Consider the following 25113-nt stretch of genomic DNA (forward strand, 5'->3'; position numbering starts at 1 on the left):
ATCTGAGCTTTGATAAAAACCCAACTTGTAATTCTCTTCTGCTGGGAGACTGTTAAAGCACTTTGGAAATGTAGTTGTTCTGACAGACATGAACTACATTTAAATAATTCCCATCATGCTCTCACACACACACACACACACACACACACACACACACACACACCCCATGACATTAAACACGCTGTCGGAGACTTTTAAAACACAAATCACCAAATGAATAAAAAGTGGAATTTACTAAAGACTGCTGGCACACACTGACCATGAAATTTTAATTTTGGGCTTGGACTGTAATCCGTGTTGAATTTCTTTGGTATCTGTATAAAAACACACTGTTTTTGTGCTATTGTTCCAATGCACAATGACTATAAATCCTATTTTGCTGGGAAATTCAAACATAAAATTGTTCTAAGCATACAAACAAACCACGAGAAACAAAATGTTCCAAATTCTCCTCATATGGATTTCTTTTGGGAAATTTGAGCATGATCTGACAAGTAGGGTGGCCCTTTACTATGTACATTTCTCTTGTAAAGTATAAATTCTTATTAAAAAAAAATAAACCCCACTATCACAAAAAAGGCTTTTATTAATACATGACATATTCTGTAAAGTCTTCTTCGACTCCCACACGTGGAACCAGTCATGTATAAAATGTTCTCTGAGAGACCCAGAAAGGCAGAAAAATAAACATTAACACCAACCGAGCTGTGCTGTGTTTCTGAAAATAGCCTTTCTAATTAGTTAGCTACAGTCACGGCGTTTGTATCAGCACACAGCGGTTTACAAAGCAGTCATGCAAAGCCAACCTGACTGATTATTTGTTGAAATCTAGGCCACTTCTAATCAGCAGTCACACAAACTAAGATTAGATGATTATAATAACCAATTTACTTTTGGTTGCAATAACCAATCTAACTTGATGGGTGAATAATAAAAAACTACCCCATCAAAGGCAGCCAAGCCTCCAACTTAATAGGTCAATCCATCAATTTTTTGGCTTCGAGAGAGCCAGACTCCCTCTGCCAGTTCCTTAGTTCTCTCTGTCAGCTTCCACTCTGCCCGGTACCGTAAATCATCCCTCTCAGCGCCTGAATCTACCAGCTCAATCCTCAGGAACATTTCTTTCTCCAAGATCAGTGAAGCTAACACAGAGTCTGTTGCTTGTCTGGCTCTTGGCAGTCTCGGTGTGGAACGGGAAATCCCACGACAAGTGGGTGGACCACTTTTAACCCCTCTGCTTCGGACTTCCTCTTCCTCGTGTTTCACCAGTGTCACTTCTCCATCATCGCCGCTAGATGTACTTGAAGAGCTCTCATTGGTTGATTCAGAGCTGACAGAAGACTGTGTGTCTTCCGATTGGTCAAGGTCCACTTGGTAGGCTAATTTCCTGCTACTCTGTCTGTTAATGGACAGACAAGGAGGCCATCGGAGGGCGAGACATCTTGTCATTGCCAGCCATAACTGCTGAGGCCTGAATAAACCTGACCTTGGAGGTTGATTTGTGTCGCAAAAAACATTGCGGTTCTCGAGTCGCTGGCATTCTGCTGCTAATTCTGCCTCCACCAGCTCTGTTACTCCATTAGAGTTCTTTGGAGACAGTTCTTCATCTCTGTCCTCATTCTTTGACTGTAGTTGGTCATCTTCCCCGAAGCTGAAAGAGCTGCTGAACCTCTGGCTCCTCTTCATCGCACTCTCTGCTTCCACATCTGAATCTGATGATGAATGTTCATCTGATGAGCACCCACGTGGTGACGATTGCTCTTTATAATCCGTTGACCGTTGATTCTCTTCAGACTCAGAGGAGCTGCTCGCCCTCTGGCCTTTCCTCATGTTTGGGAAGACAAGTCCCTCCTTTTGCCTAATATGTCAGCTGCCTTTTGCTGCTCTTCTTTCGACTGAAAGGGAGGAAAAAAAATGTAATCAAGGCAACGACAACAACAACAACAACAGCAGCCGCAGCAGCTCTGCTAGCATGGCACTTTCTGACATAATCTCTGCTTCAAGAGGCACAGCTTTGGCTATGGAGATGGGCAGTGATGACGCTGTGATGTCATGTGCCCACATGCACACACACAGGCACACACAGAAAGCCCTGCATGGCTATGTGCTCACGCTCCAGTCGAGTGAGCGGTGACTTGCCTCAGAGGGAAGTGATGTCACATTGCATGATGTCATACCTAGCCGTGAACCAGGAGCCTGCAAATGGTCTGTGTTTGTGCGAGAGCCCAGATGGTGAAAAAGATGCCCTACCCCCAAAATTGACCTAGATGTGCAAAAGGGGAGTCTTAATAGATAAATGTTGCTTTTTTGTTTTCCCCTGTTCATCTTACTCTAGTTCTCTTTGTACAGTTATAGTTGTATTGGTATTCAATTCAATTTTTTAATTATTTAGGTATAATTAAGGTATAATGGCGCACTAAGGTAAATGTATGAATACCTAAATTGTAAGATCCAGATGTGAGTATCTACAAACCGCTGTGTTTCTATAATCTGTTAGTGTGCACAAACAGACATGTAAATGAAATATAAATATGGCAAAGTATACCAAACACAGCAGCCACTGAAACTGTTGTCCACAACAGATGTTTTCGTTATACTAAAATCATTTCCAACCAAGTTATTTAATTGAATAAGAGGCATTCCATGGGTGCTGATATAGAGCACAACATCATTGGGACATCGCACCTATCACTCTGTCTTACAGGTGTTTTAAACCATATATTGCATTATCTGTTTATTAGCTGTCATTACAGGTCGTCGTAACAAACTCTGCATTGCAAATATGTACACAAATAACACTTGGGTTAAATCATGAAAAGGCATCAGAAGAGTATGAAGTAAAGAAGCCTGAATACCTTGCTGCAAACCTCCAGGTGTGCTCTTATGTCACCCGTTGCACAATAAATGGAACATATAGATAAATGCACGTGGTGCAAAGTAGCTGGCCTGAGGTAATGTGTAGACCTTCACAAAATAGCAAGCTACTCTGCGGGGATGTTTATGTGTTGCTTGGCAACAGTCCAGTCGCAGAGCCGAATAAATGATTTAATAAACAAACAAATCACAATCTGTTGTTGCTTATTACTGTTTACTAATAAGTGGTGCTTGTAGAACTGTCGTATAAAAGCAGTATCACACTCAAGGTCGTGCTGTGTTGATATTCAGCACAACAGCACTCCCTCTTGTGTGATATTGGCTTAATTGCATCACAGATAATAATTTATTTATTTACTTTTGCATGCATGTCTGTTGTATTTTGGAGGGCTGTGGGACAGAGAGAGGCGAAGTGAGAGAAAGTCACAGAGCACCAGCAGGTACACCAGCTGCGCATACCTGCTGGTGCTCTGTGTGTGTGGTAGCAGAGTACATGAGTGCCTGTGTGTGTCTGTAGCCTGCTCAGAGAGTACCTCCTGTCCCACGTCGACAGTGGATGTTAGGTCACTCGTTATCTCCCTTGCTTCTCCATTTATGGTTATGACGGCTGCTCGGACTCCACGTCTCTCTGTTCATTCATGGTACACATTCTTGCATCACCGTGGGGCAAAAGGACATCAGCCACTGCCGACTCCAGACCTGCTGACCTTATCACACACAGAAACGCATGTCACAGCTGATAAAATCTGGTGAGTCAATTTTGGTGTGTAGGGGCCTGCATATCATTGATACACACAGCGAGCTATGAGATATGAGAACACCTTCCTAAACTGTTACATTTCAAATACTAATACCAGTCATGATCTTCACTGTTACATGATGACCCTGTGAGACCCTGCGTCAGGTGGCATGCCCTCGTATCTTTGTGAAAGCCTCTGCCATGCAATTTCTTCCATCTTTCATGGTCAACATGGTGTAGCCTTTTAGTTGCAGTCAGTGATAAACGTGTCACATGTGTGGGAATGAGGCCATAGTAAAGTGGCTGGTGCTCATTGGATTGGCAGGATTTATCATTAACCACAGCTTGGTCAAAATCAACTCACTGATACGTCTGAGATTTGTGTGTGTTAGATCAAAGAATTCAAGATTTAAACTCTCACAAAGGTAGCGATTAATAATAACCTGGTAAACCCCACCTGACTTCATTTGAATCAAACTGTGTCTGTGAGTTTTTAATTAGCACCTTTTTTTTCTTAAACAGTTGAAATAACATCCAGATAAAGAGACACAGACACAGATTAACACACTGTGCATCATCACATTATGCAAACTTTAATCTCATCTCACACTCATTGCAAATAAATGCTTCCATACAATAACTGAACGATGACGTGATTGTGTTAAGGAGCTCCTTGTGGGGTCCTGTTGTATCTGAGTCACTGACGCTACGTCAGGAATGCAGTGGTGGGAGAGCACAAAATATGGAGAGGCACGCTGCCTCTACCCTAAAATGTCCCCTGGCAGACAAACACAGGGCTTGGCTGAACACCATGCCTCCCTAGTGTAAGTATGAGTGTGTGGCTACAGTGTCTTCTGGCCTTGGCTGTCTCCTACTGTAAAAATTACAACACTTTGTTGATGAATAATATATCATATAAGAGTGTGTGGTGTGGGAGAGATGAGGTTGGATAAACATTTCATTATTAAATGGCTCTGTACGTCAGGTCACCAGTGCACTAATTCACATCCTCTGGTCTGTTATCTTTGTATGTATATTGCACATATTCTCAATACTGTAAACTCGTGCACATCCCTGCACAAAGCTGTGCAGCTCTCTCATTTTGAAACATAAATATTACTCACTTTTTTCATATTTTATTATTGGAATTTTGCTATTCTAAAGTTATGTGTTTTATTTTTTGCAGTACTTGCTTTAATCTTCATTTCCTCTCAATATGCATATTGTAGGCTATGCACCAAGCACCAAGACAAACTCCTTGTGAAAACCTACCTAACAATAAACCCTATTCTGATGTTGAAGCCAAGAGCAAAGCTGTGTTTCCATCTCAGTCTTGAAAAAGACATTTTTAATCTCAATGAGATTTGTACCCATTTAAATAACGGATATTTCAGAAGCTTTGATGAAAAGTTTTCAGGTCAGAGATTCAGGATGCCAAACAGCTTTCATCACAATCTCATTATGACTTGATTCCTCCTCATATCAGCACTGAGGGACGTGAAGTCACTTTTATCTCAGACCTTTGTTCATCACCTTAATAAATTATAACTTTAATTAAAACGTGCACACTGTCATTTTAGCCAACGTGTCTGCGGTTCAAGGTCAAAAACTGGTGCTACACAAGCAGGAACACTGTGGGAAAGGTGGAAGTGAGTTGGAAACAACGTGGATACCATCGTGAAAAAATCATAAAAGCTTTGGGCATCAGCTGCTGACTGGCACGTCAGGATGTTTTCCCCTTATCTCAGCTATTTCTGGACTGCATTCCCATACATTATTCACACAAACCGAGGGGGGAACCCGTATACAAGCCATTAAACTCACCCCAAGGTCTGCTGAAGTTCGCTGAAATGTCTAATTCATTAGGGGCAGGTGAGTTGAAAGCCACTTCAGCGCCCTGCAACAGGCGCGCCAGATGAGGGCGCAGTGCGCTCCTCACACTTCCAGGCACGGGAGGTGAGCTGGAGCCAAAGCAGCGTGCGCATGTAACGCGACTTCCCATTGGGTGAAGTTTTGCAGCGCTTGTGTCAAACGGATCCCCATTGGACGGGTATAAGTAGGCGGTGCCGTGCATGGCATTTCATTGATATAGCCTACAGCTGGTGGCCACAGATTCGCCACACGGAGTGGAAGGACTATGAAAGTGACGAAGGCTTGATGTAGGGGGGTTTTAAAGAAGGCTCGAGAAGTGTTTTCTTATTTTTAAAGAGTGGCACACCAAAGATTTACAAGAATACACAGCCAAAATGCTCTGCCACGTTACTCGTCCGGATGCGGTGGTGATGGAGGTGGAAGTTGATGCGAAGGCGAACGGTGAAGACTGTCTGAATAAGGTAGGCTGTGGTGGAATACACATCACGCTTTGTTATTATGATAACCTGCATGTAAACCCCAGTGCTATGGTCAGATGGGACAGCAGTGATCTGGTTGTCTTGCAAAACTTTAGATTTTCCATTTTCTAAACTTCAGCTCGATGGCTTATTTAATGCCTCTTATAAACAGGCAAATAAGACAGAAATAAACTCAGTTTCTGCACTAAAAAGCTTGTAAACAAGGTGTGTTTGCTGCTTGATGCTTGCCAATATTCACTTAAGCTGTAAACAAAACTACCGATACATCTGCTTTGTTTTTGCACAGAAGGACGGCGGAAACAAAATGTTCTGCTACGTGCAAGGAAAACATCTGTGTGTAACAGTGAATCATCAATATGACGAATCATAGTCAAAGCGAAATAACTTGCAGGCTACATTTAGGAAAGTTTTGATGCATTGTGTTTGTCGCCTCTACCTGCATGGCTTAGTCAGAGGCAGATGGCTTTGTTAAGGTTACTCGAGTTCATTCTCGAGCCTTTTGCAAGCACTCAGCGTCCTCGCTCCACTCAAACTGAAACTTCAGTCTCAACTTTTAGATATTCGCCTATTTTCCCTCCAAAGTGGACATGAAAGGAACAAACTCGCATATTACTCTTTGCATCAGTAGCCTCAAGTTGTTTTTTTTCCGCTATTAAAACGTAAAGCTACTTCATATGCATGGCATATCCCCAACTTGCCGTGGGTATGAATGAGTTTTATCTCAGCCTCCGGGCTCCCTGCAGACGAGCAGCAGCGGTTATGTAATAACCCCATGGCCGCCGCCGCTGAAGGGGCGTGGGATTGTGGGTTTGATGAGCCCCTTTACCCCAGGAGAGCCTCCAAGTTTACTTCCAGCCTATCGCGAGCTTTAGAATATTGATGGGTTTTATCTGTAGCAGTGGGACAGCCGAAAAGCTAATGAACAAAGTGATAAAAGAAGCCTTATTTTCTTAGCCTCCTGAAAATGTTGACAAACTATATTTTTTTTTTATTGTTGGGGAATTCTGTTGATTCTTGCCAAAATGTAAAGGGACCTCTCAACTCACTGTCCTATCCTGCTGTGAAAAGATACACTTTTAGAAACTGTGACATTTACTCCCAGGATTTTAGGGTCCTTTTTTTGCATTCTCAAAATCCACTTTTGTGACTCATTTCTGTCATCTCTTCCCAGGTTTGCAGAAAGTTGGGCATAATTGAGGTAGACTACTTTGGGCTGCAGTTCACAGGCAGCAAGGGAGAGAACCTGTGGCTCAATCTGAGGAACCGCATCTGCCAGCAAATGGACAATGTGACGCCCTGTCGACTGAGGCTGCGGGTCAAGTTCTTTGTGGAGCCCCATCTCATTCTGCAGGAACAGACAAGGTGTGTTTACCAACCGCTTGCATAGACGTATTGTGCAGATCTGCCACATGAAGCTCATCACATTTGTTTACAGTCATACGATAAGATCTTTTTTTATTTTAATTTTATTTTACCACTTCCTTTATAACACATTTTCTGCCACATACCCATAAATAAGCTCACTACCCTCTCTCAGTAAAATGATCTGTTTTTTATTAACATACTTTCATGACTGCATCTGATACACAGTTATGATCATGTAAAAAAAAAAAATAAACCAAATCCATCCTTAGTACGCTTCCAGAGCATATCTGATAGTCATACATTAGAATGAACTGTAGTAACCTCTCCCCAGAGCCCTTCCGGGGTTACTGAAGGTCATTCTGTTGGCGCTCCAAGCAGGAAATGTGATCCAGCAGCTCTGGGGATGTGTCGCTCTGCGCCTGCCCCCAGGGACTCTCTGTGCGACAGCCAGGACCTCTGTCACAGCCCCCATTCAACTCAAAATAACTTTTGTTGTGCTTTTTTTGTTTCAATTGTTTGTGGCCATTTTTGTGTGAACAAAAGCACACTCCTCCATTTGGGGTTTTTGCAGATGCTGTTTGGAAATTGTGCGATGGGCCAGTGTAGGGTGCTTTCCTCCATAGGCATTGTTTTAACAGGAGTATGTCATCATGAGTCATTGGTACAGCTGGTGATATATGTCATAGTTTTTTTTTTTAGAGCAGCAGGATCTAAAGTTCATTCGCACTTTAAGACGTTTTTAACCACATGTACCCGAAATGCTAGTTATATTTTAATTTTAAGAACACAGCAGTAAGCAAAAAACACACACTGGCATCACATCACCCCTTACTAGCTCTCCTCTCTGCAAGATTAGTTTAAGAAAAAAACCCCACTACTCAGACCAAAGTAACAAGCCATGACATGTCCAGATCCTGACTCAGTATTCCCTTGCTCCAGTTTCATTTGAAGTTATAAATAGCATCCGCAGCCCCCGGAACCTGTCCAAAAAACTTGTTTTACACACAGTGTCTGGCATGGTACTGTGGATGTTATAGTCACCCCAGGCACTGCCACAAGTGTTTGATATAAGGGGAAATTAGTTTGGTGTCTTTTTAAGCTCCGCCGTGCTGCTCGTCCCCTCTCGCTCACAAACACACACAGCATGCCACTAGAACTGTTCATTAAACCGACATGTATCTGCCTTGGCAAGGATTTGACCAGCATTCCAGCAAGCACTCAGTTGCTTCCCAGTTCACCCACCGCTCCACCTTCAGCTGTTTCTCACCCCCTCTTCCCTCCCTTCATGTGCTGATCAAATATAAAAGCATGGACTTTGTTCTCTTGCCATATTCTTATCGCTGTCAGATATAAACTGTCCCCGCATGCTCACACGGCCTCTGTCCGTCTCGCTCGACCTCCACCCTCCTCCTCCCCTCTCACCACTCTGGCCCATATTTGGCAACCTTTTGAAGGAAAAAAGTGAAAGGCAGTGGGGCAAAGAGTGTGTGAGCGTGGAAGACACTTGGCTGCCTGCGCTCTGACCTCCAATGATTAGCGGGGGTTATCAACAGATGGCTGGCGTCAGGTGGGGGTCATGGAGTTGTTAAAGAAAGGTGAGATAAAGATGTGAGATGGCAGGCAAGGGTACTCACACATGACACATAGCAACATGCTGTCAAGTTATGTGTTTAATTTTGGTGCAGCCTTCATGCCATCCATCTGCTCAGATGTGATATAATTTAAGTGGTGGGGGAGCAAACACTGGCATCAATTTAGAGATAAAGGGCAAGATGTTGACAGCACATAGCGGTGGCATTTTAAGGAGCAACACAAAGCTCTGGGAACCAGCTATACTTCATTTAAAAGGGTCATGAAATTACACATGGCATTTATGTGAATATTTTTTTCTTCTTTCATTTGAAATTTACTTGACTTGTGGAGAATATATTCATACATTTGAGTAAATTACCCCTTTGAGGACCAGATAGTGTCCCATTCACTCATTTTATATTCTTTCACCTTTGACCTACTTTAAGCTACAGCAGCCTCTGCACGACGTGTTCTGACTGCAGGCGTACACCCAGGCACGCCTCATCAAGGCAAACACATTGCACATTTTTGCTCCTCACATGACTAGAAATGTGTCCAGTTCTTCTCTATAGAAAAGTCAGTATGCCACAAAAATGTTTGCTGTATTTATTGTCAAAAAACGCAGTCAAAGATGAGTTCATGAATAAGTTTTAGAAGTTGAAACCCAACGTGAGCCTCTCGCTTCACACCATCTTTATAACCACACATTGTTTCCCTAGTTTCACAAGAATCTGTGAGCTGGGGTAAATGTTCTTGCAGCCTATGGACAAAGCCAAAGGGACTGTATGGTACCAATAGACTCTATTGAGCTGAGGGGTGGGCCTCTTTTTCTACGCCCTTCTTATAGTCCTTATTACATAACCTACACTGGACTGAGCGCGCACAGATCTGCTTATATAAGCTGCTGTGTACTCTGCTGCCACGTAAAGCCTAGCAGGTCACTTGCATGTTCTTGCTCACATGCAGCTTAATATTTAGATAGTCTCATTCCTCTTTTTTGCTGGGCCTTTATAATTTCTCATAACCAGTATATCTATATAACCTTTTAGGTAGAGTTTTTCTTCTGCTGCTCAAAACCAAAGCGCAGGCCACATATATTTGAGTTGCAAGGCTTAAGTTCAGCTTTATTCTGTGGCAGCCATATCCCCTCCTTCTAAAACCCCTTTTCCCTTAATCTCATTGCTATGAGATTCTCCATTCACCCATCTCCCACAGGCTTGTTTTATAAATCTAGAATTTCCCAAATGCATAAAATAATCTTTTGATGTGGCGTCCTCTCCTCTGCCAGCTTCTATTTTGGGCAGCTGAAGGGGCCACATCGAACAAAGACGAAAGCAAGGGCCATGCCAACCTTACAGTGGCTTGAGATGGGAGTTGCACTGCATGATGCTTCCGACATTTTCTTGGCTTTATCGTTTAATTTCATGCCACTGGAAAACAAAAAAACAGTTTTCTAAAATATAGTTGCCTAAAAACATCTGATTCGCCTTCATCTGTATTTCCATGATGCATTAACTGGAGGAACTAATACTTTCCATTGGTTAAGGGATACTGACCCAAGGGCCTCAACAACAGCCTGTGTTATCTGCATCATTAAACACTGCTTGCTGGGGGGTGTTTTTTCCCTTCATTAGCACTCGTATTTAACATTCTGATCAGGCAAACATTGGATATCCTGAAAGGGCACAGCTGTTAGTGCAGGCTTTATCAGAGGTCCTCATTGTGAAGCTGTTTACCTCCTCAGGTGTAAAGCTTATCTTTTAACTTGAATCCAAACTAAAAGCCAAATGAGTTTTAACCAAGGACTCCTTCTGATTGTTATACTTTTTAGTAATTACATCTCAATATGTGTGGATGCAAGTTAACTTGTTTTTTTCCCCTATTTGTCTCACAAATTAAAGCTGTAGTCGGTAACTTTCAAAAAGCAACTTTATGTCATTTTTCCTGAAACAGTCACTATATTCACACAGCACTGAATGAGACGGGTAATTTGTGGGGGGAAAAAATTCATGTTTCTCTTTGTAGCACTTTCAATGGCCATACTGCACAAGAACAAAAACAACCAATCGAAGAGAAGGAGTCTCCAACGCAGCCGCCAAGTCAATCATCGCTCGTGTACCACGGTCTTGAAGTGCTTTTCAAACTGCATTACTGCATTGTCTATTCCTTGCCTCATATGTTTTCATTAACACTTTGGTGTGATGTTTAGCTGTAAAACGAGAATTTTTGTAGCCCGGCCACCATGTTGGAAACCATTTCGTTGACATAAAGCATATCGACTAAAGCAAACTTTCTAATTTTACAACTAAACAGTACACTAAAATATGTTATGTTTTGAGGCAATGCAGCAACATAATTTCGATTCATATTTGATCAGTGCTGCCTATTTTGACAGTTTGACCGCAACTCAAGAGCAGTGATTGACATGATGGTCGCTGCGTCTCAGCTCGGATTGGTTGTTTACCAGCAGTGGTAGATTCCAACAAATGCCGTGAGAAGCACTATGAGGAGGAAGAACATTATTTTTTCACACTGTTTCATTCAATACTGTGTGGATATAGTGACAGTTTCAGCAAGTTATTTTCATAAAATATACCAACTGTTTATTTAAAAGATGAAAGACAGATGGGTCAGTGTCATCAAACAAGTCCAAACAGTCTGTTCTGTGATGCAGCACAATACTGGAAATAATTCCAAACTAAGAATATTTAAATCCAACTTCAAGGACTTTGCTCTGCTGATGTCACTGCTCTCGCAGGACAGCGTTCCTTATTCTTATATAATGCCAGGTGTTTCAAAGACATGCTGGTCAGGGGCACTGGAAAATCAGGTGAATCAGTGTGTTAACCTTGTGACGGACTATCGATCTGTCCAGGGTGTTTCCTTGCCTTTCCCCCAGTGCATGGTGGGAACAGTTCCAACCCTATGTATAATTATCAACTGAGATTTTACAATGAATGGCTTGATCAACATTTACATTAATCACCGCTGTTAAATCGTAGCAGTTCATTTCTTGTGCAGCCGAAGAAAACTCCCATCAGCTCTCTACGCCACCACTTCATCTGAATGCTCTGCGAAAACAATTTGAGGCAATTTATTCAGGTCACACAGAAGTTAGAATGTTTAGCTCGCTGTGGCAGGCTCCGGAGAAGATCAAGCCAAAGATCACACAAGATGCCTGTGGGTGTTTCATGTGTTCAAAAACACCACCCAAGGATTTTATCAGCCAGCCCCTTAATCAGTAATTAGTAGCTTTCCCCAGCCCTATGAGTGTCTTTCCTCTGTCATGTGTTGTGCACTCAAGTAACCTAGCCCCGATTTTGTCTTGTTTGAAGTCATAACATTTGCTCTTGCCCAAGAACGGCAGAATTGTTTTATTTGTTTGGCGCCTGAACTTTGGATTGATGCTGAGCTTTAATCACTGTTTCACCATCCAGTACAGAGCACCAGCCTGTAACCAAAGTGTTTAGCATACAAACAGCTTCTTTGTTTAATTGCAGTGTGGCTTTCTGTTCAGCTTGGCACAGAGTTGCAACTTGTGCTCAGTATGATTGTTTTGCAACTTTCGGATAAATTGCACGATTCATCCTTTAATAAGCGCTTCAGTTTGTCTTTCCTTTCAGCCCACACCTTGAGAGAAGATGTTCAGCAGGGTGTACTGCAGTTCAATGACTGCTAGTAACCTCACAGCACACAGCTCCTGGCAGTGTCTCATTTGACTAGCTCACAAACCGCATTGTTGAGAGCCCAACCGATGAGGTCTGAAAGTCTACTGGTGATTGGCTGGAGGTGCAGTCTCTAGGCAGAGGTGTTAGGTTTCAGTTTGTGGGGACGTTTTGTTCTTCTGTGAAGTGAAGCGGCTGACATTCTGCCTACTGGGAGAATAGACACTGGGTCGGGGTAGAAAACATTAAAATAAGACAATGGTTTTATAGATGGGTGGAACAGACTGGAGTGGGTTTAGTTGACTTGGTAATGAGCGTCTGTCTACTTGAGAAAGTATGCTTGTTCCTTTTTTTTTTTTTTTTTAAACTATGGCGCCAAAGCACATGCAAAAAGATTTCTCAAGTCTTTTTATAAACAGCTCCAAATAGCTCAACATTGGATTGCTTAAAATGCACACAAACGCTGTATTTTTGGGATGTTTTAGTGTTTTAAATTTGAACGGTTCAGACTGGGCAGAAGAAATCAGCTGAAAAACATGAATTATCTCATCCCCTCAGATCAGCTCTGTAGCCAGTGACCTATTTTCAGATATTCTTTCTCAGGGTTCAGGCCCGCTTTAATTGAATTATTCCAGCAAGGCAATCAAGTATTCAAACATTCCTGCAGCACCCCACATGACCTCCCCTTCCCCCCACAACCACCGTTTTGAATCATTCTCCTATGCTGTTAGCATTTAGGGGTATTATGACTGTAAATAAGTAAGCCTCTAAAGACTTTGATTATGAGTTATCTCCCATGAAGGACAAAGCGGTGATGAGATGTACTCAAGTAGGCCAGGAGACTTTGGTCTCCGCACAGACTTCCTGGCATTCAGTCTGTGTCTGGTATGTTATCGAGCGCCAGTCTAAAGGAGGAGGCGATGCTGTGATGACGGCTGCAGTGTTCCCGGACGACCCTGTCATGATGCGTGTGCAAATGTGTCTGAATAGTGATGTGTTTTAGTCATCAGGATGGCGAATGAAACGGGCTGAAGCACAGAGGAGAGGTCTGGCTGCAGATAAACAGCTCCTCAAGAGTGAGTCTGATTCAGCATGGCATCCTCACGTTCCAGTAAGAGACAGATTCAAGTCCTGTGATTCTGTCTGGCTACGTCACTCAAATGAGTCACAGCGACTTAGATGCCCGTTTAGTTGAGCACGGGGGTCATTTATCCGCTCTGCTGTCTCTTGTCTTGTCACCTTGGTTACAGGCCTGCGTAAACCTGAAGGGTTTGTACAGGGATAACCACATTTTTTTTCAAGTGTGTCCAGACAAATGCAGTCACTTCACATCAGTGGGTCTCAAATGTTTTGTCCACTCAGGAGACATTTCAAAAAAGCTTTTTTAGTCCTGTCTCAACCAGTCAGCCTCAAACACCATGTTGGGAGACGGTGGATTTATGGACTGTTGTCTCTCCCACACTTTGAGTTTAGGATGGACCTTGACAGATGCTGAGGCAGCACTACACCGCTTGATCACGCTGATCCTGGGAAAGCTGTCTGAGAAGCTTTCTACTTGATACAGCGGCCGAGGAAGATAGTAGGGCAATCTGCACAAAACATTTTCCCTTGTTGCTGCCATAACAAAAGTAATGTAGTGAGATTCCTTTGCTGCACAAAGCTGGTGTTTAGAGCAGATCCAGTAGCAGTCTCGCCTCGCAGGGAGCCTCAGTGGGAGAACTTGTTACCTTGTGCTTGTAAAGCAGCTGCGTGTTGTGGACTTTCAGACATGTTTTTTGTTTTGTTTGGCAGATGCATATCTGATGGCTCCCATTCAGCCTCAGGGAGCTATCAGTGAACTGTAGTTACCTCTGTTGTTACCTGCTCTGCTGTAAAGCTAATAGGAGGTGTTTTCCTTCCAAATGATAATTGGAATTTTCGGCCAGCTCAGCAAAGCTCGCACACCTGTTTACACACGTGGGCGACCGCAACACCGGGAATACTTGATTTGGAGGTGTGTTGCTCAGCAGCCTCGGGGCCAAATAGTCCACATAGTCACACATGGTTGGTTAAGTGAAACATTGCTGAGGTTAAAACTCATCATGTTACACATTGGCAGTGTCACAACACCAAACTAACAGCAGGCTGGGACTTGTGGTAAAGGAAGCTTGTTAAGATATTAAATGACTTGCTCAGCGGCACAGTGACCGATATTAACCTCTTGCCAGCCCCGCCTGAACTACAGTAACCTCCGCAGCTTGCCCTGTAATAACCCTGCATCGGCACCCTATAGTAAACTCCAGTCAGCCCTATTGTTTGCGTCAGGCAGGTAGCTAACTAGCAGCGCTCCATCACATGATGCCTGCTGGGCCTGACACAATAGAGAGCAGTGTTTGTGTGCGTGTGCGTTGGAGGGAATGGGATGTTTAACACCATATCAAAGCAATGTTTGTTATGCCTGAGGCTAGTCAGCTACGGGGCTTCGTTGTTATGGTCTGGCTTTATCAGGGGCAGTGTAGCCCGACTTTGTTTGTGTGCCTCACAGCTGCTTTCGCTGCCGTTGTTACTCCTCGGAAGCACCGTGAATGTGTGTTGGAGAAGGTGTGCCCTCCGTTACAGCATACTGAAGCAATACACAAGTGTGCGTATTCTCCCACCAGTCTTGCATTGCTCCCTCAAGAGTCTGGTTCTCAGTCCCATAAGATGACAGAGGAAACGTCACCTCCAGCTGGTTCCCTGCATCGTCTGCATTTCCCAAAAGACACCTCGGCACATGCATCTTCTACATAAACAGAACACAATGGATCTATGTAAACCTAATAAAAGGGGTGTTGAGTGCTACCTTTCCCCCTCCACTTAGTGTCCCTCTAAACCCTCTCAAATATCCTCAAGTCACAATGTGACCTGATTTGCAGTTTGCACAAATGAAAAATGTCTCTGTTTGCATCATGCTTCAAAGAGAACTGTTGCCCGGGGGTGTTTTTTTTTTTTTTTTTCTTTTTGCGGAAATAACAAGCAGTTTCTGGCGCAGTCTGCTTTTAGTCCACCACACCAGGATGCAGTGGGCTAAAAACATTCAGCCATTACTTTTAACACAAATTGTTTTACTACTGAAAATTTGTCGCACAGGATATCAAAGTCATACTTAAATTTCTGGCGTTGTCAAATGAAGTCTAAAGTGAGATCTGGAGTTACAGTTAAGTCACCAGGCACCCCAATAGGATTGTAACTAGTCAACAACATTGGCCAGTGGAAAGCTGTCCAACAGGTTTGTTGTCACAGACACAGGTAACTGGAAGCAAAGCCTTTTGCCTGTGCAATCCCCTTAAGGTCACTGTGTCATAGGTAAGCTCAAGGAAGGATCAGTTAAGGTTACTTTAGTTCAGCGCTCGTCATGATGCAAGGACTGAGCCAGTCAGGGTGTTTCTCCTTTTGACATTTTGTCTCCTGCTGCTAGGAGGAAAGCATTCCTCACATCTTCAGGTCAAAACAATGGAAAGGACCTGCCACGGCTTATTTTGTTTCTTGAGAATTTTGCTGTTTTTTGTGGCCACACCAGAACTCCGTGTTCTCATTTAATCGTTCAACCCAAACAATAGCAATTGTGGTTTTTGACCACTATTAATCTTTGAACGATTGTCCCAACTGCCACTTCACGAACCCACCTCATTTTGAACAAGAATCAAGTGTCAGACAACACAAAACCAGAGGAGGCTTGTCTTTAAATCGGTATATTGCATGAGTTTGTCAAAAATGTGGTTCAGTAACTCCAAAGGGCCACAGAGTAAGAGACTCTGACAGGATGCTGGCCATTGTAACTCCATTTAAGTCCCGATTTTGCATTCAGATTTCAGACTAATCGCATAACAACACACAACTGTGGTCACACATTGGCCCAGCAGTTACAGTTTGAGCACAGTTGCCCATTGAGTCACCAGGTTAAAAGTCCAAGTACTTCCTCTACTGGAGCAAACAACACGATCCTGTCACTTCTGTCCCTCTTTCAACTTCCACTTTTAGAGCCTCCAGTGAATAAACACTTAAAGGAAGTTCTAATAATGTGTTCTGAGGAAGGGATTGAAAGAGAGAAAGTGAGTCATTGTGACAGTTGCTATTCCTTCTGCTGCGCACAAACACAAAAACATCTGCTGTTTGCAGCGAAATCCTAGCCGTGTGTGTCCACCTGCTCTTTCTTTTGTTATTCCACTGTCTGGATAAACGTAAAAGTCATATATTGAAAGATCCCCCCCTGTTCTGTTTTCCTCCTGTCCACCAGACATGTCTTCTTCATGCACGTGAAGGAGGACCTCCATAACGGTCACTTACGCATGGGCTCTGAACAAGCGGAGGAGCTGAGCGCACTCCTGGCACAGGCCGAGTTTGGCGACTACAACCAAAACACAGCCAAGTACTGGTACTCGGAGCTATGCGGAGAGGAGCCCAGCACTGCCACCATCAACAGGTATTTTTAAAGCAACTCAACATGGGCCTCAAGAGGAGCAGGACGTTGAAATGTTCTTGATTGTGAATACATAGCATGCACAAAAACAGTATTGTTTTGCTGGCACAGACTCGTTTTGTTCTCTGCACATCTGACTGTAATAAAAGCCCCACTCTGACCTGAAGTAAACTAATGATGTCTGGGTATCTCACACAAGACAACTGGAATTTGGACATAGTTAATGTCACTCCTATACAAGTAAACAAGCTCTGGCTAATTATTGAAACCCGTTTTCAGTGTCAGTTTTCCTGAATCTCTGCCCACTCACTGTCCCCCCATGAAGACATGATAAAGAGTAAATAATGGGTCGTGGCAATGAGGCACGGACAACATAATGTGGCAGCTGGTTTTCAAGGAAATCAAAGGAAATCAAAATTCTGTCTTAAGCAAAAAAATAAAGATACAGCGAGTTGAAATGACTAGTGCTGCCCCTTCTTATAAATTGTAGTGTCTGTCTTTATTTATCTGAGGTGAAAGGCTTTAGATAAGAGTAGATGACACACAGTCGCAGTGTGTGTTGGCTGTTTGACAGCTACTGCACACACACACTCACACTGATCAGCCAAACAGCAGCTGACAGGAAGTCAGATAGCATGTGTTTGCAGAGCTCCACTGACAGAACCTCCAACTGTACATCCTGAGTGTTTTCTCTGTAAACAAGAAGAGGGTGACACGGTTTCACTACTGCAAGGTTTTCGGAGACAATGAGTGTGGATCCCACTGCATCGTGCAATCTCCACACCACACTTTCCACAGCAGTGCCCGTCCCACCTACAACTGTTGGGAACGTATCCAAGAATTACTTGGTCTCCATTTTGCAGTTGCGGCCTTTGGAGAGCCTACTGGAACCATTTTGCCGAGCACATGGCGCTGTTCCTCACATGCGGAGACTCTTAAATTATACATGAGCAAGCCCCATCTCCCGAGCCTGCTACATTCAACTCTTTAGTCATGTGCTTTGTAGAGGCAGTAGGTGCTGTTGCTCACTACTGCACCTACACACACCTCCAGCTTGTTGTTCTGTGCTGTTTCTAATCATTTCATCAACTGATCTCCAGACTGTGGGTCTGAATGACATACATAAGCCATTAGCAGGGATGGAAAAAGTACTAGAATACTGTGCTCAACTAACAGTACTCTTACTTTTGAGAAATTTCATATTTAGATACATTAAGTGTGAGTAAAACGACTGATTTTTTTTTTTTTTTTTTTAAAAAGGACACACAAAATGATTTTGTTACGTTTAGAAGAGTAAATGTAATTTGTTACCTCCAGCCTTGTACAATCAAGCATTTTCTACCACAGTCTAAAAATCTGCAGGCTTCACTGGCTAAAATAAGCATTCAGCTGTGCTACCCAAGCATTGATCTCATAAGTATAGTTGTCAAAAAAGAACTAGTTCAGCATCAGAGCTTTCTGCCTGAGGGTGTGTTCAGCATTGACAGCTTAAACACACTCCAGTGTTGCATTTATCCTGCCTGTATAATACACCTGGCTGTCACAGTGGGTGTTCCTTGATAACTTGTATGATAAAGCTTGTGTTAGATAATGTCATTTCCAATCTGAGCTGTAAAGCGAAATAAACTGAAATGGTTGTCTTTCTTCCCCTCTGCAGTATCGTATCCAGACACAAGGCTCTGGAAGGTTTGAGCCAGGGCTCGGTGGAGTATCAGGCCCTGCAGCTGGTCTCGTCTCTGGAGCATTACGGCGTTGAGTGGCACTGGGCTCGTGATGCAAATGGGCAACGGTTGGCCATAGGAGTCGGCCCAGAGGGTATCGCCATTTGCAAGGAGGACTTCAGCTTAGTCAACAGGTACGCTCCACCGAGACGTCTGCAAATTGCTCTGTGTGTTCTTCTAGTGATGGTGCTTCTCATATTGCAGTAGATATCAAGAACGACATGTCTGATTTAAGAGTATTCAATATGTAACTGCTTATTCTGTCTTTGCCTTCTCCTAGAATAAGCTATCCAATCATTCAGATCGCCACCCAGTCGGGGAAGAGTGTGTACTTGACGGTTACCAAGGACACAAGTGACAGCGTGGTGCTTTTGTTCAAGCTGATCAGTAATCGGGCAGCCAGTGGTCTGTACCGGGCCATCACAGAGACCCACGCCTTCTACAGGTGACTATTAAGGCCGAAATCACGCATACCCTGAAGCTATATATAGCTGTGAAGCTGGATCGTAATAGATTTAGACCCTCTAATAACTTTGCACTGTCCCACAAAGTTCATACCGCCTCAGATTTTTAGTGGCAAGTTAGACCAGGTGACTACAGCTGTTAATTATTCACAGATCTGACCTGCTTCAGAACAATCTTCCATGTCACTGTGACATGTTTTAATAAGTTAATTGTTTGCTGTTCTTCACTTAAGACTAGTAGATTATAAATAAAAGAGCCGGGGGAAAACATGACCTAAAATGTGTTGCGTAAACATTTGTTCCGCTCTATTTGGCATGTACTGCTTCCTGAGTTTACTCTCACGCATTTGTACACATTGACTAAGTGTGCTCCTTGTTTTCTTTTAATATTTTTATGGTATGAACACATGCAAAGTGGCACACACAGGCACATGAAACATGTAATGGACCTGCATGAGTGTGGATGGAAGTATAGATTGTGCAGGACAATCTTCAGTGGGCAGAGGTGGCCTTTTTCCTTTGCACAGACAGTATGCAGTGAGCAGTGAGCAGAGACAATTCAAATGGCTGAGCTATGAAAATGTTGTCAGTCAGTCACAATAGTACAAAGGTACAAAAGACAGCCGTGTCCTTTTGTTTCAGGGACGGGTTTTAGCTCAGAGTCTGCAGATTTTTTTGCAGGCACGTCTTCGTCCTGCTTGCTCAGAAACAAGTGTGCAGTGATTATCTCATGTTAGTGAATGAGGCATCGGGACAAGATGAGTATTAGCTGTTGCCTAAATAAACAGTGCAAGGGGGGTATTGGATAAACAGGCATAGTCTCAACAACACTGGGGCGAAGTTTGTCAGGTCAAATGCTCTGATTTTGCTGACAGTAATAATCACGTCTTATCCCATTTTCATTTCTTAGGTGTGACACTGTCACTAACGCAGTGATGATGCAGTACAGCAGAGACTTTAAAGGCCACCTTGCTTCCCTCTTCCTCAACGAAAACATCAACCTGGGCAAGAAGTACGTCTTCGACATCCGACGCACCTCCAAGGAAGTGTACGACCACGCCCGGCGCGCTCTCTACAACTCCGGTGTTGTGGACCTGATGTCTGGCGGCGGCGAACGCTCCTCTCCTTCACGCTCCCCGAGCCGAGACGACCAGCAGGACGAGGGGCTGGACTGCGGCAGCTGCCAGCAGAGCCGAGCGCTGCAGGAGCGGCTGCAGAAGCTCAGAGAGGCTCTGTTGTGCATGCTCTGCTGCGAGGAGGAGATAGATGCTGCGTTCTGCCCCTGCGGCCATATGGTGTGTTGCCAGACCTGCGCAAATCAGCTGCAGGTGAGACTCTTTTTCACTCACAGAAATGTCTGTAGACTTTACTGTGGAAGCCACATTGCAGGGCTTTTCATTAGTGTGGTTGGTATCCTCTTGTGTCGTATACACTGAGAAATGACAGCACTGCATTTGCTTTATGGCAAATCCTGATGTCATCACTACCGTAGAAGCAGTGTGCTAAAAAAGCCATCTCAAGAGCTTGTGCTTTGCTCAACTCGAGGCACCTCCAGCCTACTGTGAGCTTCCAGCTACACCCAAAGCTCTTTAATTATACTGAAGTTTTAACTTCTTATCCTTTTTATGGTCCTTTAAACAACATCCAAAGCTTTGCTTGCACTCTGCTGACCTGATTGTCCCCCCTCCGCTTAATCAGCTAAATGTTGCCCATCTTGGTGGAAGCAGATGGTGTGTCTGTGTGAGCTTGTGTGTGTGAGAGAGTGAGTGTGTATGGGAGTTTGTCTTATAAAGGGATTATAGCAGCCAGGCAAATCTTACTTCCATTAGCTCAACTAAGAAACGTGACCCAGCTAATGGACGTGAGAATGAGTCAGTAGAAACTCAAGACACGAGAGCGAAAGACGGAAAGTTCCACTGCTTTCATCAAGACTGTGGAAACTGTTCTCAAACTATAGCACTACATTTCACCTTTTCACAGTGAAACCTGCCTTGTCTGTTGCTGTAAAATATTCGCCACAGTGTTCTTCAGTCTCAACATTAAGATTTGTCATACGACCTGAGTGGTGGCTTATCAGTTGCCTAAATGGCGGTCAGCAGTACTCATCTGAGCTCATTTGTTGACACAGCCAGTTGCTGTGACTCTTAGTACTGTGTGATTGTGGTTACATGCTCTCTGAACTTGCACCTTTGTTTTGCCAGCTTCTTGCTTTATGTCACGTCTACTGACAACGTGTGTGTCGGCCCAGTTTGTCATGTGTTAGAAGAGTGGTACATTTGTGAACTCAGTGTTTGCTCAGGTTTGTTTTTGTATTCTTGAACAAGCTGAGATGTGGACATGGAAGGTTTGAGATGTGCTATGGGTGTGTGATTAGGTCATAGCTATGCCTATAATGATTCCAAAAAATGCAGAAGGTATTTTAAAGGGAAACTACACCCATTTTCAAACTTCCATGTTATTTCTGTGGTCTAATGCTGCATTCAGTCTCCTTGGATAGTCCCATGTCCTAATTGGGGAAGTTGTTTTTCTGTTGGCACCTTATGCACTAAAATTTTCGCCGACTTTCCAAATTGTTGTTCCAACTTGAGGCAGCATTCACGTAAAATTTCCCAGTGGGGAACCTTTTTTTTTTCCGATTATTTGGACAGCACATGAATGCAGAGTAAGATGGTCCAAAAATAATAGTAAACATGAAAAAACTCTCTCCCAAATCCAAAGTAGCTCATGTTCACAAATATTGATTGAACTTTCTGAGGCGATGGAAATAACATGTTTGAATTCTCAATTTAGGAGGTGCTCACGTCAAAGTTTGCTCAAACCTCAGGTGACCACAGCTGGCCTTGTATCACTTTTGACCAGAGCAAGTTACAACTGTAAAATAAACAAATACTCAAAGCTTATTCTTTTCTTTCCTCTCCCTCAGTTGTGTCCTGTGTGTCGGTCGGAGGTGGAGCACGTGCAGCACGTCTACCTGCCCACCTGCACCAGCCTGCTGAACCTGACGCTGACCGACAACCACCAGCACCGCAGCAACATCCCCGCGCCCATCCACAGAGAAATGGCTTCTCCTCACAGCTGCTCTGCCACAGAGTACGAGCACAAGATCTACCACACTTAAAGACAACTCCACCAAACTCCATCATGGACTCGACTTAAATCAGCCAGATTATGGTTTCATAAAGAAGGAACATTTCTCGTCCATCTGTGTCTCCTGCCTGGACTCCATGAACTACCAAACGTAAAGAAACTCCTGAGCATAATCAAAGATGACACACTCAAACCACTCCCTCAACTTGTGTGTGTGTGCGTGTGTGTGCGTGTGTGCGCGTGTGTGCGCGTGTGTTTTATTATTTACCTTCGTCCCTTTGAGCTGCCAGTGTATCTGGTTGGTTCTTAGTATTGTTGCCGTTGGTTTGTTTGTCATTCTGTCCAAATCTTGTTTGTTCGAAACACCCCCTGCCACAAGATGATTTTAGATTAGACTCTTATTGACCTTAAATTATTGCATCAGTTGACCTGATACAGAAACACTTTTGTTTTTGAATTATTATTGTTAGTTGTTTTTTCCTAGCTCCATTTCAGACTCCTAGCCCCAGAACCCGAACCATACGAGTGTGTATGTTTTAGAATAGCTAAACACTGTATATAATGTCTGTCTTTTTCTTTTTTCATTTTTAATGCTTCTTGACATTTTAAAGCTTATTTGTTTTTTGATTTGAGAGCTGAATTTTACAGTGCAAGAGAGTGAAATGCTTTTTTTTTTTTTTTTTTTTTTTTAAATATTTTATTTCTTGTTTTTCATGTTCCATGTTTTCCATGCCAATTAGGGGGGTATTTAGAGGCTAAGCAGCGCTGCATATTAATGAGACACACCAGGTGCTAAGGCCACCACGGTCCCGTTCTTGTGATCTCTGGGTTAAATGGGGTTCTCAAGGGTTCTTTTACTCCACCAACCAGAACTGCGACCTTGGCAGCATCTTGCTGACACTCCCGCAACCTCCTTCACCTCGAAACTGGTTTTGTTGATTAACTGCCTCTTGTCCAAAACAACAAGCCCAGTTTCACAGACTGATGCGCCTTTAACTTTCAGTTAGCATGGAGATAAAAATGTAAGAAATTAAGAGGACAAACTGTCCCTCTGTTAAACACCGAACCACAGAGTTGTATACAAAGAAAACTAGGAATGTGTCCAGCAGCAGCTGCTTCCTCTGAAAACCTCAACTATAAATTTCTTCTCTGGGGTGGACTTGTGAGTTCCTTTTTGATATTTCTAAAGGGTACTAGGAGATCTGTCTGTGCAATACTTGCTTGCTTTTTGAAAAAAGCTTTTCATTTTCAAGTTTTATTTAATTTCAAAGACTATATTTAAGAGAAAAACAAACAAACAACATTGTCACTTTACCAAGGAAGTTTTCCACATGTCTGTAGGAGGTTTGGCCTTAATGTAGCAGCAACACCATGTTTATTATAAACTGTCCACAGACTTTTTTTCTGGTGAGAAAAGGAAAACTTTGATTTCTTTAACGCTGACTCGATTAAGCTCAGCTGCTGCAGGGGAAGGACTTTTATTTTTCACAATGTACAAGTAGCGATTTGTTTCTGTTTTCTGAAGCAAAAGCCACTATGCTCTGTAAAATAACTCAGAATTAAATCCTTTTTATATATTCTGTTTTTAACAAAGAGAAAGTATTAATAAAGTTGTTTTTTAAAAACACACTCTGGATTCAGGGGACATTTATTTTTGTTTTGTATGTTGTCTGAAAGCATGTACACTCCACATATGTTCAGAACAGGCAAGACACCAGTAAAAACAAAACTTACTAATTTCAGAAATTAAAATACACACTGTATTTAATGTTGGATTGAACATGTGTTGCTAAGGTGAGTCATCATTTCACTGAGTACTTGTCAACATAACCCTTCTGAATATACAACAGTATTTCCTTTTGGAATGTTTGTCAATGCAGTAGCCGACAAGGAAAATGCCAAAGAAGGAAACATCATGCCGACAGTGACAGCGTTCCAGCAGTCAAACTTTGCAAGTTCTAATGTCTAGTTCCTTAAACACTGTCTCTGACGTATGACCTTTCCTTCTTTTATACTGTGTTTTCCTTGGTAGCTGAAAGGAAGTAAGCAGGGACCAAAGCTGTTGCCCTAGTAACAGAATAGCAATGAAACTGTCTATAAATGGGTGCGGTCGTCTCTCACCATGTCCCACCTTGTATACAACACTATATATAGTACAAATTTAATGTTTGTTCCTCATTTTGCCTTTCACTGTTATCTGCTGACTATTTTAGTGTCAGAGTGTTAGGAAGATAACTGGCTGTGGAAAAATGGGTCCAACATTTACATTAGTAACCATGAAGTGATAGAATCAGTCATGATGTGTGCTCACTTTCACTTCTCCCATTGGAATGAATGTACTCAGGAGCACTACTAGTCTCCTAAATGGGCAGGGCAGTGGTGAAACCCACAAGACACAGATTAGAGATTACTCTTAAGTGTCTAATATGAGCTGTCTTGTTTACAGATGGCCTCTAGTACTTGGCAATAGCAACCACCAGGACAGTGATTCCCAATCTAAAGGCTGGGTAACCCATGGGTATCCAGATGCAAGGCCGTAGCCATGTAGTCATGTAGTCAACACTGGGGTGGACCAAATCTGTCGGGGGGTCCCCACCCCAACCCCCACAGAAAAATACAAAATTTAAAAACAAATTTCCTTCTTTATTATTCATCATAAGCAAGTAAAGCTACACAGTACATTTACATATTTACATATATATATATATATATATTATTTATACACATATATATATATATATATATATATATATATACATACATATATGTATATACATACACACATATATATATGTATATACATACACACATATATATATGTATATATATATATATAT

The 25113-nt window shown here is 42.8% G+C and overlaps 2 protein-coding genes across 2 annotated transcripts; one reads left to right on the plus strand and one right to left on the minus strand.

The window, feature by feature from the left end:
- Positions 1–679: 679 nt before the first annotated feature.
- LOC125904808 (uncharacterized) lies at positions 680–5522 on the minus strand. The gene is made up of 3 exons (XM_049602449.1): positions 5438–5522; positions 3408–3581; positions 680–1895 (listed from the first exon to the last, which is right to left on the minus strand). The coding sequence occupies exon 3, from the start codon at positions 1828–1830 to the stop codon at positions 970–972; it is 861 nt and encodes a 286-aa protein (XP_049458406.1). The 5' UTR covers positions 1831–1895; positions 3408–3581; positions 5438–5522; the 3' UTR covers positions 680–969.
- A 196-nt stretch (positions 5523–5718) lies between these two features.
- On the plus strand, positions 5719–23901 carry mylipa (myosin regulatory light chain interacting protein a). Its single transcript, XM_049602736.1, has 7 exons — positions 5719–5946; positions 7136–7326; positions 16822–17007; positions 18662–18859; positions 19006–19170; positions 20100–20517; positions 22113–23901. Exons 1-7 carry the CDS (start codon positions 5860–5862, stop codon positions 22305–22307), a joined length of 1440 nt encoding a protein of 479 aa, XP_049458693.1. The 5' UTR covers positions 5719–5859; the 3' UTR covers positions 22308–23901.
- Positions 23902–25113: the final 1212 nt, after the last annotated feature.

This window comes from Epinephelus fuscoguttatus, linkage group LG17, assembly GCF_011397635.1.
Source record: "Epinephelus fuscoguttatus linkage group LG17, E.fuscoguttatus.final_Chr_v1".
Lineage (NCBI taxonomy): Eukaryota > Metazoa > Chordata > Actinopteri > Perciformes > Serranidae > Epinephelus > Epinephelus fuscoguttatus.